The 17,297-nt window shown below is 51.2% G+C and overlaps 1 protein-coding gene across 1 annotated transcript in view; it reads left to right on the top strand.

The window, feature by feature from the left end:
- Nucleotides 1-2,456: 2,456 nt before the first annotated feature.
- CCBE1 (collagen and calcium binding EGF domains 1) overlaps nt 2,457-17,297 on the top strand; it is a 228,261-nt gene continuing 213,420 nt past the window's right edge. Inside the window, 2 exon segments of the mRNA XM_019463878.2 lie at nt 2,457-3,691; nt 4,046-4,126. Coding sequence (XP_019319423.2) covers nt 3,561-3,691; nt 4,046-4,126 — 212 coding nt within the window. The 5' untranslated portion in view covers nt 2,457-3,560.

Raw genomic sequence — 17,297 nt, 5'->3', positions numbered from 1 at the left:
TAAAAATGAGTGGAAAAGGCCACAGGTCTCATTTAGAAGGGCCCTAGGACCTAGTTTTACTTTTCTTTTTTCCTTTCACTTTGCTTTCACATGCTGGCATCTAGATTCTCCAGTTAAGCAGTCTCCTTCCACGCTGCCCCCTACACTCAATATCCAGTCCACCAGGGAGTCTAACCCACAGCTGAGTCTGTACATTAACGCCCTAGACACAGCCCCATGTCCCTGGGACATGGTAAATTGTATAACAGTCCACCCTCTGGTTTGTTTCAGGGAAGCTGACAGGTCTGTATGGAAAACATCGCGGAGAATGGTATGCTGAAAAGAAAGAATCATCCAGAGACTCCCCTGAGGAGACTTTAGGTCCCTATCATTAATCTTTGCCACACTCCTGTGAAAGAGGCACTAGGTGAGGGCTCTCATCCAATGTCTCATAAATGAGAAACGGGGCAGATTGTAGGGGTGAGCCGGGGAGTGGGGAGCTCGTGCATGGTCGGGGAAGGAATGAGGGTGTCACGACAGAAAACCTAAGACCCCGGAGGTCTCCACCACACTCAGTCTCCTTCTGACAGCTCCCATGCAGGCTGCAGCCTGAGCAAATGTAGGTTTTGTTTTTTTGCAGGCGTGTTTAACTTTTGGGGGAACTGGTATCCATACAAGGCCATCTCATCTCCTTCTGTTTGGTTGTGTTCTCCAGCCCAGCCCCCCAAAGCCTGACACTACATGTCGTGCTATCAGTAGCTGCCAATGAGTTTAAATTCCAGGCCTCCGGGCAAAGGTTTTCTCCAGGTCTCTGCTCCGGCTCACCTCTTCCAGAAACGCTCTGACCAGCCACTCCTGGGATTTCCTCTTCAGGCAGAGCTGGGCTGATTGCTTGGCCCCAGCACATTCTCTGATGCCTCGTTGTCATATGTGCTCAGTGCAGTGGGCTGAAAATAAGGTGGCGGCAAAGTTGGCTTTGTCCCCAATCTTCTGCCACCAGCTGTGCGTAATGGGCATGGTCTTGCTCTTAGCATTTTGCAGCCTGAAAATCCTTCTCTGCAAAGCTGCATGTCTCCGTATGTGGCTCATTAACTATTGAATGAAAGTAATAACGAATCTCCCTCGCCATTCTATTATTTGTAGTACGGACATCCACAATGCAACAGCAGAAAAACAAAACAAGTAACAATGAGAAAAATATAGCAAAATATCAGAATAATTGGTAATAAAATAAAACGAGAACCTCCTACAGCACAGCGTCCTCCCTGCAAGATGGAGATTAAACATGCCTATGGTGCAATCTAAAGTAATACAATTTTCACCAGTCCCAGGATGCCTGCATTTTTCATGTGCTTAGAGAGGTTATCTCCTTGGAAACCCAAACAACTGTTGTGAAATAAACTTCCATTTATCTAGAAAGCAGAAAAAACTACAACGTTAAAACGGAAAGATCCGTGCAATAATTATGTTAAAAACGCTACCAGTGGGGCGCCTGGGTGGCGCAGTCGGTTAAGCGTCCGACTTCAGCTCAGGTCACGATCTCGCGGTCCGTGAGTTCGAGCCCCGCGTCAGGCTCTGGGCTGATGGCTCGGAGCCTGGAGCCTGTTTCCGATTCTGTGTCTCCCTCTCTCTCTGCCCCTCCCCCGTTCATGCTCTGTCTCTCTCTGTCCCAAAAAATAAATAAAAAATGTTGAAAAAAAAATTTAAAAACGCTACCAGTTAATGTCTGCTGAGCACACAATACATGCTGGGCACTGTGAAAAATACTTTATATGTATTACCTCATTTAAAACTCATAGGGGTGCCTGAGTGATTCAGTCCGTTCACTCTTGGTTTCCGATCAGGTCATGATCCCACCGTCTTGGGATGGAGCCCCGCGATGGGCTCTGAGCTGAGTGCAAAGATTGCTTAAGATTCGCTCTCTCCCCCTGCCCCTCTCCCCAGCTCTCTCTCTGTCTCTCTCAAAAATAAAAAGTAAATCAACCAATCACAAACATTCATGAGGGAAGTCTCCCCCATTTTACTTCGTGTGTGTAGCACCGTATTTCAGTACTGAGTCTGTTTTATGGTCTGCTGTCTCCGTGTGAGCGTTGCTGGGGAAAAACATCTCACTGAACTAAGAAATCAGACTCCTAGTTTCAAGGGATAGCGTATCAATAAAATCCACATTCATGAATGTGAAAACCCTGTGGCAAATCTAAAAGCATTCTACAAAGGGAGGAAGACGCCACTGCTATTAAAAATGTCAAGGTGTGGGTGATACGCCTGGCAATTCTCAGTTGACCAGAACATTCTGAAACAAAACATCTCACACCGGTAACTTGCGAACAAGCTACTTCTCGCCCCGCGGCTGCAAAACACCACGCGTCTGTTAGAGGCCAGGCATTACAACCTCGTGCTCTTGCCATGCACTTCGGGGCCGCGACCACTTGCCGGCTCCGTCCGGCACGTCTGTGTCACGAGTTTTTCCCTTAACAGGCCCATTAAAACTCCTGATGTTCAGCGAAGCGTTACGATGCAGAGGTGTAACGAATTACGGTGGCGGGGTCGTCACCAAACCAGCGGATTTACCGCCCCCACGGGGCTTTTGGCTCCGCGCGAACCCCGCCGCGTTCACCAGCAGCGCGCAGGGCCGGTGATTAACCGCCCCCTCCGCGCCTCACCTGGTCTTCCAGGAGTTTCCAGCGCTCACGTGTGCTGGCCCACGGGGCGTGGAAACAGCACGAAAGCCAATTAGGGCGAGAGGCTATAAAAGCCCCCAGGAAGAGCTGCCGGGAGCTCCTCACTTGTCTCGGCCACGGGCTGGGGAGAAAAAAGCGGCTTTAGATACAAGTGTAACCGATCGGGAGACCTTTCTTCTAAGGTTCCAAGGAAGACAGGCTACTACGCCCTGTAAATTGCTCCCTCTTGGGCGTGGAGAGACGCTGTAGCTTTCCGACTCCTTCCCCCCGCCCCCCCCCCCAATCCTGCGGGGTGAAGCCCGGGGTGGCGGGAAAGCACGGCGTAGGCGCTGGAGGGGGAAAGGCAGCCGCAAGCCTGCCCTGGCCTTCAGAAGTGACCTGACGCCAGGAAGAAGGCTGATTAACCCTTGGGCTCCCCCTCCCTCTCCGGGGGGTGCGAGCCAGCTCCTCCTCCTCCTCGTCCTCCTCCTCCTCCTCGCGGTCGAGCGACCCTGGAGCGAGATGCACACAGCCGCCGGCTCTGCGCGCCCTGCCCTTCCCTCCCAGCCCAGGAAGAGGAGAGCGGCGAGGGCGCAGCCCAAAGTCGAGTCCGGTGAGTCTGTGGATCCGGAGTGAACCTCCCGGGCGAGCCGGCTTAGGCCCCGCGACCCTCGCGCCGGCCGTGCACCGCAGACGATCCCTCCACCCGCCCCTCCGCGGAATTTGCACCCAGTACCCGGCTCCTGGCCCTGACCCCAGGCCCCGCGACGCCCCCAGCCCCGTGCCTCGCGCAGGTGGCGCAGACGCCCCTGTTCTCCGGCGCCCCCTGCCGGGGAGAGGGAAGGCGGCGGCCGCGGACGAGCCGGGCGCAGGCGGGGAGAGAGCTCCGGCGCCGCCGGGAAGAGGCCGGGAGCTTCCCTGATGGTGCCGCCACCTCCGAGTCGGGGAGGAGTGGCGAGGGGGCAGCTGGGCAGGAGCCTGGGTCCGCTGCTGCTGCTCCTGGCGCTGGGACACACGTGGAGCTACCGAGAGGAACCCGAGGACGGCGACAGGTAAGCGCTGCCAGCCCCGGCTTGGTGGGCGCCCGGCTCTCGGGGTGCGGGCGGTACCCCCCCGGTTCCCCCAGGCACCCGCATGCCCTCGCTCCGGCTGGGTGTTCTGCTCTCCCAGGCGGCATAGAACTCGGCTCCCCGCCCGGGGTCCCTCATCAGTGGGTCGGTGTTCCCTGTTACCGCCGTCCTGGGGGCTCGGTTCGCGCGCGGGGACCCCCCCCCCGCCAGGCCCAGCCTCCGAGGCCACCGCGCGTCCGCGCTCCGGGACGCCGCTCCCTGCCACCCTCGCGCACCCTGCCCCTCCCCTCTCCCGTGGCCAGCGAGCGAAGTTGCCCCTCGACCTTTTCTCCTTAGGGAGATCTGCTCGGAAAACAAGATCGCCACGACGAAATACCCGTGTCTGAAGTCTTCGGGTGAGCTCACCACGTGTTTCAGGTAAGCCCTGGGGCTTTGCCGAGTCCGCCAGGGCGCACCCTGCCTGGCTGCTTGGAAAGGCGGCTCCGCAGAGGAGGGGTTTGGAGACGCGCTCGCTCTGCGCCGGACGTGCTCGGGGAGTTCTTGGGCGCAACCCTTCTGGTGCGGTTTTGGGGCTAAAGCAATGACGGGCGACCGAGTGTGAACCTGGGGCTTGCACCTAAGTGCACCTGAGACCCCGAGCTGTTTACCGCTTCCCGGAATACCTTGCGTGGTGGCCATCTGAGAAGAGGAGGCTGGAAGCTTCTAAGGAAAGGGGATCGGACCGTGGGTATCAAACCGTGCGCCACAGCAAACACGGCTGGTGGCGTTTGCGTTTTGTTTAGAAACGTTGACAATTACCGGGGCCTTGTGACACTGTCATGGTCTCTGGGCAAAAGGGTGGGGGAGGTTTGCGGGCTGTGGACGTAGTTGTGTTGAGCGAAAACAACGTCGAGATTGAGCCATAAGGAGAGGATTTCCTGAAAATGCAGTCCACAGATGACCTGGATGGCTGTTAAAATTACCCCTGGTTCGGGGGTCTATAAATTGGGAAGTACTTCCCAGGTGGTTCTCAGTAACAAAAGGAGAGAATCCCTATTCCCTGCTTGCTACCTCAGAGGTGAGGGTCCGTTTGTTTTCACCTTCGAGTTCCTGGCTTGTTTCCGTGCTTTCCCTGGATGGGAAACACGTACCCATGAACACAAGTTGCCTTTTAAAAGCACTGTGCGAGATGGGAATCTCACACCCGCGCCACACTGTCTTCAGGGGGGTGGTCCTACACTCTGGGGTGCTAGGATAAATCCTACAAGATAATCTGGAAGTCCCCCCAAGTGAATTTGGAAGAAAGCTTTACTCTTGGGTTCATCTGTTACAGCATTACCATGTTTTCAGCTGTAGAAACCTTATTTCACACGCTCAAAAGCTTGCATGTGTTTCCAGGGCTGGCAAGTTAAATGATCTAAAAGCTGGTAATCAGTTACATTATGTACTGTGCTCTAAAATCTGCCACTGGCAGCGGACTATCATGTAAGCGAGTCCATACTCCTTGGGCTTGGGAAGGGTGGTCTCCAGGACGTGAGTAGTCAACACTGAACACATGGGGTTGGGGGGCGGGTGAGTCCGTTCAGTTTGCAGCTGTAAAGGCTAGAAGAGGTTAACTGCGTAAGCAAGGTCACCCAGTTGGTGAGATGAGAGGGTGCGGGCACGAGGATCGCTGTGTCCTCCACGTGACCGCAGTACTAGGACATGTGGTTTTCCTATCAATACAGCACGAAGCCTCTAACTTAACGAGGAAAGCGTCCGAGATGGTTCACTCATTTGTTCGGTCCCTGAAGGTCAGACTGCACATAAAGCAGTGGCCTTTGCAGAATGCATGTCTAACTTTCAGAAACCACTGGTGCCCTGATAGGGGTCTTAAGTTGACTTCATTACGCTGTTACCGTCATTTTCCCCAGATGTTTAAAAACCGTGGCTTTTTTCTACACAAACTCGAGACCCTATCTATGTCTTGACAAGCTGTTCCTTTGGATAGCTGTTAAAACACTCGAGGGTTAACAAATTATCTCTATCACAAAGTAAGGAGCTTTGTTCTGGAGGGGGGTGGTGAATGGAATGGGGAGGAGGGGGTTTTTAGTGGGGGGGGAAAGTGGGGTTAATGGTCCCTGTGCCTGTTTTCTGGTTTTATGGAATTCGAGAGTTTTGTGTATACTCCGTTAGCTTTGGACTAGGAAATCGCGAAGTCAGGGGAGTAAAGTCCAAGGTTGGCAACTGCTGCCCCTGTTTGCTTTTGAACCCCACGGCTGCAGGAGTATTGTGCTTGGGTTGTGAATTGATGGGCCGAGCCCCGTAGACCCTTGCTACCCCAAGTGATCTGCAAACCAGCATCCTCTAGGAGCTTGTTAGTCTCGAGGCCTGCCCCTGACCTCCCAAATCAGAGCCTGTTAGCGCAATTACGTTAAAGGTGAAGCCCTTCTCTAGGAACCACGGTCTTCAACCTGGTCGCTGCAAACCCACTTAGACCGAGCCTTCGAGGAGCACAGAGGCTTCTGCAGGTGCACACCTTGTCCCTCCTACCACGTTAACCGAACACTGAAAGGACCATCCTTCCGGGAAACAAGACTCTTCACATCTTGGCTGACCCTGGATTAAGCTTCAGTACAGTAGTGGAGTTGCCATTTAGGGAATGCAGATGGATGGTCCCCACTCGTTACCGCTTGTCCTCAGTTTTTAGCACTGATGAACTGTAGAAGTCCCTGCTGAACTTGTTAAATGATTTTATGTGACTTTGGTGAGGGAGAGGAACGAAGGATTTTACTCCCTTCTGCCATGTTCATTTTAGTATTGGATCTGTTACTCAAAAGTAAATGGAACCCTAAATGATCTAGAGAATAAAAGATGGGCTCAGAATGTTCATTCTGGACCCCTTTCCTGCCACCTGTGCCCACTTGGGTTACACGGTTTCATCTCAGCAGTACCTTTCCATGTCTGTCTTCTGTTAAATGACAACTTTGAGGACTTTGTACTCAGCCCTGTTCTGTGCAGGTCACATGCACATCTAATCCACCGGGCCGCCTGCATTGGTGGTTCAGTTTTACAGGGGGAGGAACCAAGCCTCCAGGATTAAGTAAACTCGGTTGGGGTCGCCAAGTTAATACACGTGGGAGCCGAGATCCAAACCCAGGCTTGTCTGACTTCAAAGTCTGGGCCCAGGCCCTTTCATCATCCCGGGCGTATCTTAGGAGGCAGAATTTTCTGGGATCTAAGACTATAAATTCAGGTGGCTGTGCATTCAGAAGACCCTGATAGAAGACCCCCCCCCCCCCCCCACCATGGCTCTTTTTTGAATTAGCCCTGCCTTTGAGATTGGTCTTAAACAATGGACTTCATACGACCTTGTCCTACCCAAAATTGGTTCATATGTATACAGCTTTCCTTCCTTGAAGGGTTTCCTCTTATCCACAGGGTCTGTCTGTGGAGACTCTCCACCCCAATGTGCATTGTGCCCAGTGCCCCCAAGTTCAAACACTCGAGTGAATGCTGGTAACTGCCTCATGTAGAGTGCAGGTTGGGTTGTTCAGACTTCTCTGGTGCAGCGTGATTTAACTACTGGTAAAGGAGTGTACCCTAACTCTGACCTCTTCCCTCAGACTGTTTAGCGAAACCAAGTGCATGCTTTTATCATGGTGTTACCCTCCTGTGTTAAAGGTTTTCCCACAAGTTGACTTTCCCAACCACGTAGCTTTGAACAAAACGTTTGTTTACCTTTTGTTTATTGGGTCTATCCATAAAAATGACAAGTTAAAGCCTCCTGGAAGATGAAAATCCGTGGTGTAGGAAAGGTCCAGAAAATCCGATTTTTGAGGCTGTGTCTGATAAACATTGTAACTTTTCTCACCCATTGAGAATCTGTTAGCACCTTAAGATAGCCTTACGAAATGCACATAAAAGAATAAGCTACTGTCTCTGATCTCCATTTATAGACCTGATTTTTCGACCAAGGCCTTTGAAACCATGAGGATAGATCCAGTTCAACGTCCTACAGCTCAAACTGTAACTACCTGGGATGGGGAAGAGATTCGAAGAGGCCAGGAATGGTTTTCTGGGCAAGAGAAAACTAACACTATGTTAGGTGCTTAATTTGCATTAGGTGTGACTTTTGTGATTCCTGGACCTCCGAGGCCCGTAGCTGCCTCTCCGTGGTAGGTCTTTCCGTAGAGTCTCCTTAGGTACTGCTTTTGGGGTCCGTCCGGTGGGAGATCATGACTTAAGGATGCAAAAACTCCCACTTTTCCATAATGTGTGCATTGCCAAATCCTGTTAAGAGGTCGAAGTTAAGGGGATAGTCATGCAAGTGTGTTTGAGACTTGGAGGACAGCAAAGTCCCTTAGAGCCGTGCTGCTAGGCTGACGACTCTAGCCGAGGCTACGTTGAAGGAAAGACTGTAGAATGCACGATCTGGTCACAGAGCTCCTACGGAGGACATGAAGGTCAAAACCGCAGTAACAGGAACTGTCCCGGTTTGAATCCCAGCTCGACTAAATTGTGACCTTGAACAGCTTAATCTGCTTTAGTGGTCTCCTTTGTAAAATGAAGATTCTTAGTACTGGAGGTACGGGGTTACCCTGAAGATCAAATGAGCTGATTGATGTATGTGTTTCACGATTACCCCTTATGATCACTACTGAATTATGTTTAGCATATCGAGTGCACATGGTAGATGCTGATTGGACACTAAGTCTTGGACAGGATGGTGGCAGTTTTGGGGAAGAAAAGCTCAGACCGTGTCCGGAAAGAGTGTATACCCCTGGGCACAGCAGTTTTTAGATGGCTTTCCAAATGTGGGGATAGGTCAGAAATCCAGTGCCTTGGGAAAAGTCACAGAGAGTGGGTCTTTGCTTCTTCCTGACTATGTAAGGTACCCTGCTTGCGTGATGAGTGGGTGGGAGGCCTAGTTAGCTCCCTTTAAAGAATCTTAAAGGCTTGTGTCTCGTCTGGAGTCATCAAGGGTGTTCTTGGTGGTGACCGGAAGACTAGGAAACAAACCTTCCAGTTCCCAGCCTGCTCGTCTCCCTTCTGTGCCTCTGTTCTGTGGCCAGCATAGCTCAGAACAGGCACTAGGTGGCCACACCGCGACTAATTGTTCTCTCACTCGGGGTATGCTGTCCCTTGTTCAGAAAGCGTTTGTATCCTTGTGACCAGCCATCTAAAAGTGAGGGTGTACTATGAAAAGAGCAGGACACAGGTAGAGACAGCTTTGTGCAGAACTGATTAAATCATAAGCACATTGCAGGCAGCCTCGGTTTCCCCGCGTTAGACCCTCTTTGTCACTGGATGGTGCCCTCACAAGGGTATTGGAGTGTCTGTCCCCTGGTCTGCGACCGTGTCGTCAGAGGCTACTCTCCTGCCTGGACAGTGTCCTGTACCTTGTCAAGTGACTGAACGTGACAAGCAAATGGAAGTTGACTTAGCCTTTCTAGAACTCACGTTGCTATTCTATCCAGATATGCCTCCTTTTCTAGCCTGAGGGGCAGGAAGCTGCTTTGTTTTTTTTAGAAACTAGATTTCCTGCACTGCTGAGATGCCGTCATGCCTTTCGTTGGTTCTTGGCTTGACCCGTTTCAACCAGTGCCGTGTTACAGGTGCTGAGTCTGGAAGTTACAACTAATGCCATGCACTTGGTGCTTCCCGTAGCACCTGGAGAGAATGTGGGTGTTCCTGCCTGTAGTTAACTGTCCCATAGACCCTGGCTTTGAAGTGGGGGGTTGCGTTTTTACGGGGGATCCTGCTCCCTTCCACGTTTATCCTCTGCGGAAGGACCCGTGTGGGAGGCAGAGAGGGGGGGAAGGTATCGGCCAAGGCAGGGGCCTGTATCACTTTTCACTCCTTCTCAGGAACGACACAAAGTGCTAGGAAACAACCAAGCATTGAATTCACCACAAAAGGCTGTGCTTTCCCTGGGGTGCCCTTTGAGATGGCTCCATTGGCCGTGCTCATTGTCCCTGAAGTCATTGATGCCTGACTTCCTACATTAACTTCATCTGAGTGAAGCTGCGTGGGTGTACCCGGAAAAAGCAAAGGCGCTCTTTATTCCAGAATACTCTATCTGCTCAGGAGAAAGTTTGCATTTCAATCAGTCTTTTCCGTGTCAGTGAGTTCAGCTTCCCCAAACCTACCACCGCCTGCCCAGCGGGACCCTCCCTGCTTTTGTGAGTTAATGCGTCTTGCCTTTGGAGTGCCGTTGATTGTCCGGAGAACAGAGATCTCTGCTCTGTTGATTGCTTTTCTTTGGGGATGAAAACATACACAACTACAACATCCGTGGGTTTCTCAAGCTACGTTCTTTTCCACGAAGCCGTGGGGCAGTTGTAAAGTTTTACCAACGATTTTGGTTCATTTATTCAGCAAATGCTTGAGTCCCTATGTGCCAAGCACACTGCTGGGGCCTCCGTGTGTGTGTGTGTGTGTGTGTGTGTGTGTGTGTGTGTAAAAGGCAGGAAAAAAAAGCACCTCTACCCTCCTAGGACTTAGGGATTTTAATTCCATTTCTCTTTCAGTAAAGGCATTTCGAGTCCGAGGTCTTTGGGGCTGTTTTTGGCGCACATCTGATTAAGGTGACATCTGGGGGGCCTACGAGCTTGCAAATTCCAGGGGCCCACCTGTATCCTTTCAGCCCAAGAACCCTGCCAAGCAGGAACCTGAGAATCCAAGGCTGGTGGTAACCAGAGTTCTGCAGGGGTGTTAGACGTTAGCATGTGCCTCCAGTCTCTCCCAAGAATCACTGGGATGGGAAGGTATTAAAGAACTGAATTCTCTGGCTCTTTGCCCTGTCAGGTGGATGCCAGCATCAGAACGGGCCCGCTGGGAACAACCAGTTCGCCTCGGCTCTCACCACCCTCCTGTTTGCCAACGGTAACTTGAGGCAGACAGTTGTGAGGAGGAATGTCCCTCCGCATTCCTTCGTTGTCCTAACCCATCCTGGTTCACTGTAGTCGTAAGCTGAACTTCCTGGACGATTTCCATTCTGGGGAGGAGAGGGGAGAGTGGGGTGCGAGGTCTACACATTTTTAACCCCCTTTGAGCAGAGCACCTCTTTCTGGCTTCAAGTCCAAAGTGTGTGTGGGAGCTTGGAGGTGTGAATAGACTGCCTCGTTCTGTCTGGCGGAGCGTGGACGAGATCATTTTTCCCTACCCTTCGGGATTTCAGGAAACCTGGACTGCATCTGTTCTCTGCCTTTACCTCTGGTCTCAACCTTTCTTTCTTGGCTGTGTCTGTGGGCTGTCCTGTGTTTGCCCCACTCTGGTGAACACCCCCCCCCCCAGCTTCCAGGGAACGGTGATGGCAGTTGTCAGCACAGCAGTGGCTGGTAGAGAGCCCGCAGGAGGCCAGGAGAGGTTCCTCTGCTCTGGGACATGGCTCTGGGAGTTGGGATAGGGCAGGAATCGGCGAAGTAGGGCACAAGGCACGTTTTCCACAACTTCTGGCCTAAGAATGCTTTGTAGGTCTTGAAAGAGTTAAAAAAAAAAAAAAAAATGCAACAGAGACCTCACTTGGCCCCCTAAGCCTCCGATCTTTACCATCTGGCTCTCTCTAGAAAATTGGTCAGCTTCCAGAGCCATCTTCACACGAGGTCCGGGAGTGGGGTCCTCCATCTGGAACCTTGTCCACAGATGGAAGTGTCTCAAGAAGGTGACTTTAGGGACCTTTGGCCAGCTTTGTCTTCAGGTCCTTGCTTTTCTGTTCCCTTACTGTATTTGGGTCTCCTGACCTGTGCATCTTTGTGACTTGGTTTCCTGATCTCCAGGAAGCTGGAACTCTGTCCACCCCCCGCCACCCCTGCCCCAGGTCCTCATCCCCAGATACCATAAATGGATGTAACTTGTCAGTGTTGTAAAGCTGACCTTATTGCGGGTAGTGGAGTACTAATTTCTGCTTTTGTGCGTGTTCTCAAGACCTGGCTTCCTGTGCTAGTTGAGTAGTCCATGGCTTGCCAAGGCTGATCTTCCCCTCCCCCACCCCTAACCCCATACTTTAATTCCTGACTTTGTGCATTGATGATCCCATGTTGTGTTGACTCAAAGCCACTGCTCTGAATTTGTTTTGAATTTCTACCATGGGAAACATTGTCTTCAAAAATCAAATGATAGTACCTACTTGAGGAACATGCGTCAAAACCCTCTCAAGGCGGGGTTGGGGGGGGGTGCTACTCTAAATCAGAGTTGCAACATTACATTTTTCCTTCCGTGGCTAAGAAGTCTTCTGTTCCTCCATTCCACTAAGCACACTGTCTGCCATTAAACCTTTGAATTTAAAGTCTGAAGTGCCTTTTAAAAACGTCAACTCTTTCTGTAAAGATCACAAAGACTTCCTAGCGATGCCTTCTGACACTGAGCATGTGAGGGAAGTGAAGGAAAGAACTATTTAGAAGCCATAGTCTGAGGGGGGGGGAAGCCAAATCTAATGGCCTTTTGGGGAAGAGGAAGGTTGGACTCACAACCTGACCTATTAAGAGGAATGCCATGGGGGCGTGGCAAAGAGGAAAAAAAGGTACAAAAACTTGCTAGGGAATAGAGAGCATCCTCTGGAGGTGAAGTTAGAGAAAATGCTTAAAGTCACGTGGGAGCTTCTGACCTTGGTAACTGCCATTTTCATGGATTCAAGTAAACGGAGGTGAAAAGAGTGTGGGAAGTGTGACAGATCAACACTTGGAATTTTTGCGACCCGTGGTGTGTGCCCAGCCAGCACTGTTGCTGTGGAGATGAGGCAGGCTAAATGGTGGTGCAGATGGGGCACCTTGGCGCCCCCCTGCCTTGCTTTGATGTCACTGGGCGTTGCTGTCATGAACGGGCCCAGGTTTCGTCTGGGAGGTGTCTGTACTGACACAGCTCATGATTTTTGTGGTGGAAAAGTTGCATGGCCGGGCAGAGGTTGCCTTCCTAGGAATCCACGAAGACCTTCTTTGCAGGCAAGGACGTTCCAAAAAATGGCACTGGAATTGAGTTCTGGTAGTCCCTGAAAGTTAGAAGAATGTAGAACACAATGTCGGTGAGATTCTATCTGAGGAAAATTTGAAGGACTTTTTTTTTTTTTTTTTTTTTTTTTTTTTTTTGGCAAGTCAGTAAAAATTGAATTCAATACTAATTTGTTTTCTAGACCTCTTGTACCTTCTGGCCTAGCTGGGCAGACACAGGGAAAGAAGTTTCATACAGGAACCCTGTACTTCTATGGAGGTTACTACAGGCATCAGTTTCTTTTTCTTTTTAATTTTTTTTTTGTTTGAGAGTGAGCACACAAGCCGGAGAGGGACAGAGAATCCCAAGCAGGGTCCATGCTGTGAGTGCAGAGCCCGACACGGACTCGATCCCACGACCCTGGGATCATGACCTGAGCTGAAATCAAGGGTCTGGTGCCTGAGCCACCCGGGTGCCCCAGGCACCAGTTTCTATTCGGAACACAGCTGGAAAAGGAGACGACAGAGGGAGTTCGGATACCGAAACCACAGCGACAAGTGGGGTGGCTGCTTTCCTTGTGAGTCTGCGTGCCCGTTCCTGCTCAAGGTCCCAGAGCAGGTGCGTGGCAGAGCCCGGCTTCTAAGGCAAACCGTCTGACTCCAGAACCTATGTTCTTACCCACAGTTCTTCCTAAGGGCCTGATCTTCTGGTTACCTTGCTTTCCTCCTGCCAACCACAAACCAAAAAGTGGCATTTAGAGGGGAGAGGAAGTGCTAGAGACAGGAATGTCTATTCCACAGGAATGGCTGAAAGTTTAAGACAGATTCTCAAAAGTAGACCCAACAACCCAAGCGCCCCCCCCCCCCCATGTCCATTTGCTAGGCCTGCCCAAATGACCTAGGCTCAGGTGGCATTAACAGAAACCCCATTCTCACAATTTCGGAGGCCAGAAGTCTGAGCTGAAGGTGTTGATAGAACTGATCCCTTTCCAAGCGTCTCCTTGGCTTGCAGACCGTTGCTGCCTCCTGGCGTCTTCACCAGATCCTCTCTTGTAAGGACAGCACTTCATATCGGGTCAGGCCCCTCTTAATGACCTCATTTTAAGTCGTGAGCTTTTCAAAGCTCCTATCTCTAAATGCAGTCCCACCCTGAGGGACTGGAGTTCATTCAGACTTCAGCTTTGGGGAGGCCACGATACAGCCCTGTAACCTGCCCTCCCAATAAAACACAGCACACACTGGGCCGTGTGTGTGTGTGTGTGGGGGGGGGGATGTTTTATGTATGTACTGTAATTCCCACGAGCGGCCCTGTCTGCCCTGGTGATCCTGAGTGATCGAATGCAGCTAAGGGCCTTCAGTGCCACTGAAGAAAGAAAAGGCTTAAACTATTGAAAATCGCATAAACCACAATGTTATTTGTAACGTTCACTTCTTTGGAACCTCTCTAGGTGGACATCAGATGGAGGCCGTAGACTGTTCTGACCCTTACGTAGAGGCATCGGAACTGAAGGTGCTGAGGCCCCACTCCAGATCTTAAGCAGAATCTTGCATCTAGACAAGGTCCTCAGGTGTTTCCTATGCATGTTACGTTGAGACGCACGGTCCTGATACGTCGTTCGAGGGTTTGCTCGCTCTCCTGTGGCTCCTCTTTGCTTCTGACGTAGAGCCACGGGCAGGGATTCATAACCTGGGCTGCACATTGGAACCCCTTTGTGAGTGTTCGGAAAAAAAAAACCACCCTAGTGTCTACATAGCATGCTAGACCCAGGTACGTCGGAAACTCTGGGGGTGGGCGTACCTGGTACCAGGGAATTTCAAAGCTCCGTGCGTGATTCCAACTTGTAGCCAAAGCTGAAAACCTTGGAGCAAAGGGCAAAAGGGAGTAGTGCGCAGCCTGGCTCTTTGCCAGAGGATAAATGGTTACTTCTGGAGCTGGGTCCTCCTGTCTTTCCTTGCGGGTCCGTGCCCCTCAATGGGGGAATTTACAGTTTGTGTCGGTGGACCATCTATCAGCCTGGTGTCCTCATCCCTTGTCTGTTAGGTCCCAGTCTTTCTCCCTACATCTCCTTTCCACTCCTGGGTCGGGGAGGGGGGGGGGGTGGTGATTCGAGGGCAGCTGGGGGAGCGATGGTGTGGGTGCAGGTGAGTCAGGGAGGGTAAGACTGGTCTTCCTGAGCTCGTCTGCGTTTCTGAAGCTGAGCACCTCGAAGTCTCTTGTGCAGACCCCACCGCTCGCTCTTTCCCTCTTGAAGGCTCGCAGCTTGGTGTTTGGAGCTACTTAGTGACCTCTGGTGCTTTTTAAAAAAAAAACAAAACATTTTGCTTTGTTGCTGCACTGCATGAACCTTCTCCCAAGATATAAACATGGCTCAGCGTATTATAAATGAAAGCTTTTCAATGTCAAGCTGTGTTTTTCTTTCCTTGCAAGCATCAAACGCAAGCACCGTTTTTTTCCACATGGTGTGATAGGAAATCTGTGTGCCGTCAGTCTCTTCCCGTTCCATCTTTAGGTTTTTCTTCAGTGTTCTGAGCACCGAAAGAACCTCTCCATCCCTAGCAAACGTGAGGCTTTTTGTAGGTTTGCAATTAACTTGAACACAAAACAACATGCTCTAGTTTGTATGGTTATCACCTGAGCCCCATATTTACCATATGGCCTTAAGCCAGGCAGTCCCCAAATAGGTCTACATAGAGTGCATGGCTATGTGCAAAAAATTGCCTTTTTTTTTTTTTTTTTTTGAGTAACAGCAATCATGTTGATTAAATCCTAGAAATAGAAATCACTATAAACCAAGAAAGGAAATGAAATTGCGTTTCCTGGATGGATATGCTCCCGAGGCTCTTTAAAGAGGGCTTTCCTTGAATTGGAGGCTGGGAAGGTAAAGTGGTGCGTAAATGACCTCAGAGTTTGAAATCCACTTTCAGAGTCTGACAGCATACTGTGTGGCACCCTATTAGAGAGGATGTGATCGGAACGGATATTTAAAATCTCCAGGCATGAAAGGATCCTGACAACTTCCTCAGCACTCTGCCCCCACCCCCAACACGGTCTTTCAAGTCTTTTCCCAGAGACCCCTAGTGTTTGGGAACCATGTTTTCGGGTTGCGGCACAGATGAAAATTATTTGCGGAGGGCACGTTGAGGTCACTAACAAAGGCTGCTCGGGGCTGGAGGTGCCTAGCCTGGGAGGCTCTGGCAGTCCAGCTGCCACCTGCTGTCCAGGGCAGGAGGAGGAGGTCTTGTTACACCTGGAGCCACTTGTGGGCCGTGAGGGGGGTGGGGGGTGGCTCATGGTACATCTCCAGTGTAGACTTCCCCTCCTCCACCCTCATAGCTCTTAGCCATTGGGCTCTGTTCAAGCTGCCCCACCAAGTCCGAAGTCTTCAGTGAATCTGCTCTTGGCTGTTCTTAAGAGCCCGTTTCCCCCGTCCCTTTCAAATGATTGCATCGTCTTGGGATGTGTACTTAACCTGTCGCTTATCTACAGCTCGGTGGTTGGATTGTGCGGACACGTTCGGTCTGTGTATCTGATGCGATCTCTGCAGTCATTCTGTGCAGCCCTCGGTGCTCCCAAGGCCACGGTGACACTCTGTGTCCTGAAGGGATGGGGGTTTCGTCCCCACTTCTAAGGATGCTGCAAAAGGAAATTGCCATAATGATGAGGGGAAGATGCTTCTTGTAGAAAAACAGGTAAAGGGAACCCTGCTTTGAAGCTCCTGCAGGGAAAGGGACACGCAAAAGAGGAAATCTTCCCTTCTTAATCGCAATGCTTGCTCTGTGCACGTTGCACATCCTAGTGATGTGGGACTTCTCACCGTGGGTGCTCCCTAATTCCCTCTCCAGGGTAGTGACTGCCAGGGGACCAGAGTGTGTGTCTCGCTCTTCTCTGTGCTGGTGTGACAATATTTGTAGTTTGCCTCTTATGGAAATGGGCTTGTTCTAGAATTGCTTCCCCCTGTAATTGGTGAGGAGCCCCTCTTATCACCTAGGGCACTAACTCACTTTTACAGCATAGTATTTCATTGTCTGGATGCACCTTATTCAGCTCCTCGCTGGGGAGCTCCTTGTAAGGCAAGTGAGTGCCAAGGGGCCCTCCCCGAGGCCTTGGGTTCAGGTTTTAAACTTAGGATGCGAATTTCAAGTAGGTCAAGTTTTCCCGAAATGAATCGGAAGGAGCAGATAACCTAGTACCGCTAGAGCGTACTCTGGGCTGGAACCTGGACGACCTGTCACTGCCCTCCTAGAGCTGTGGGTGCCGGTCCCCGTGAGCCTCTAGGGCTGACCCTCTGATCCTCCGTTGTGGGAGCTTGGGGCTTTGACTGAGTTCCTTCCAGGTCTGGTCATCTGAGACTGAGCACTCCACAGAGCGCAGAACAAACGGAAATGGGCTTAGTTTACAGCCCGGGGGGATCTGCTTGACCTAAAGAACATCTTAAGGGCGAGGACGCTGTGGAGCGTTCTGGATGCTTCTCTCTAATCCGCCTTAAAAACGGGATCGCCATCCGTGAGCTGCGCACGGAGTGTCTCGAGTGCCTTCGGTAGTTGCCGTTGCCCCGTCACGAAAGAGGAGACTGTCTTTTTACTCCCCGGGTGTATACTCGTGAAAGCAAACCTTCTCTTGGCTGTGAGCACAGGAGCCCATCTTCTGCAGAAGTGTCTGAGGCCATCCCTTCCCGTCACACCCCACCCTACCGGCTGGCTTC

This window comes from Panthera pardus, unplaced genomic scaffold, assembly GCF_024362965.1.
Source record: "Panthera pardus isolate Hobbes unplaced genomic scaffold, ASM2436296v1 HiC_scaffold_15, whole genome shotgun sequence".
In the NCBI taxonomy this organism is placed as follows: Eukaryota; Metazoa; Chordata; class Mammalia; order Carnivora; family Felidae; genus Panthera; species Panthera pardus.
The sequence above is the reverse complement of the archived record's forward strand: the minus strand, read 5'-3'. Positions and strand labels throughout refer to the sequence as shown.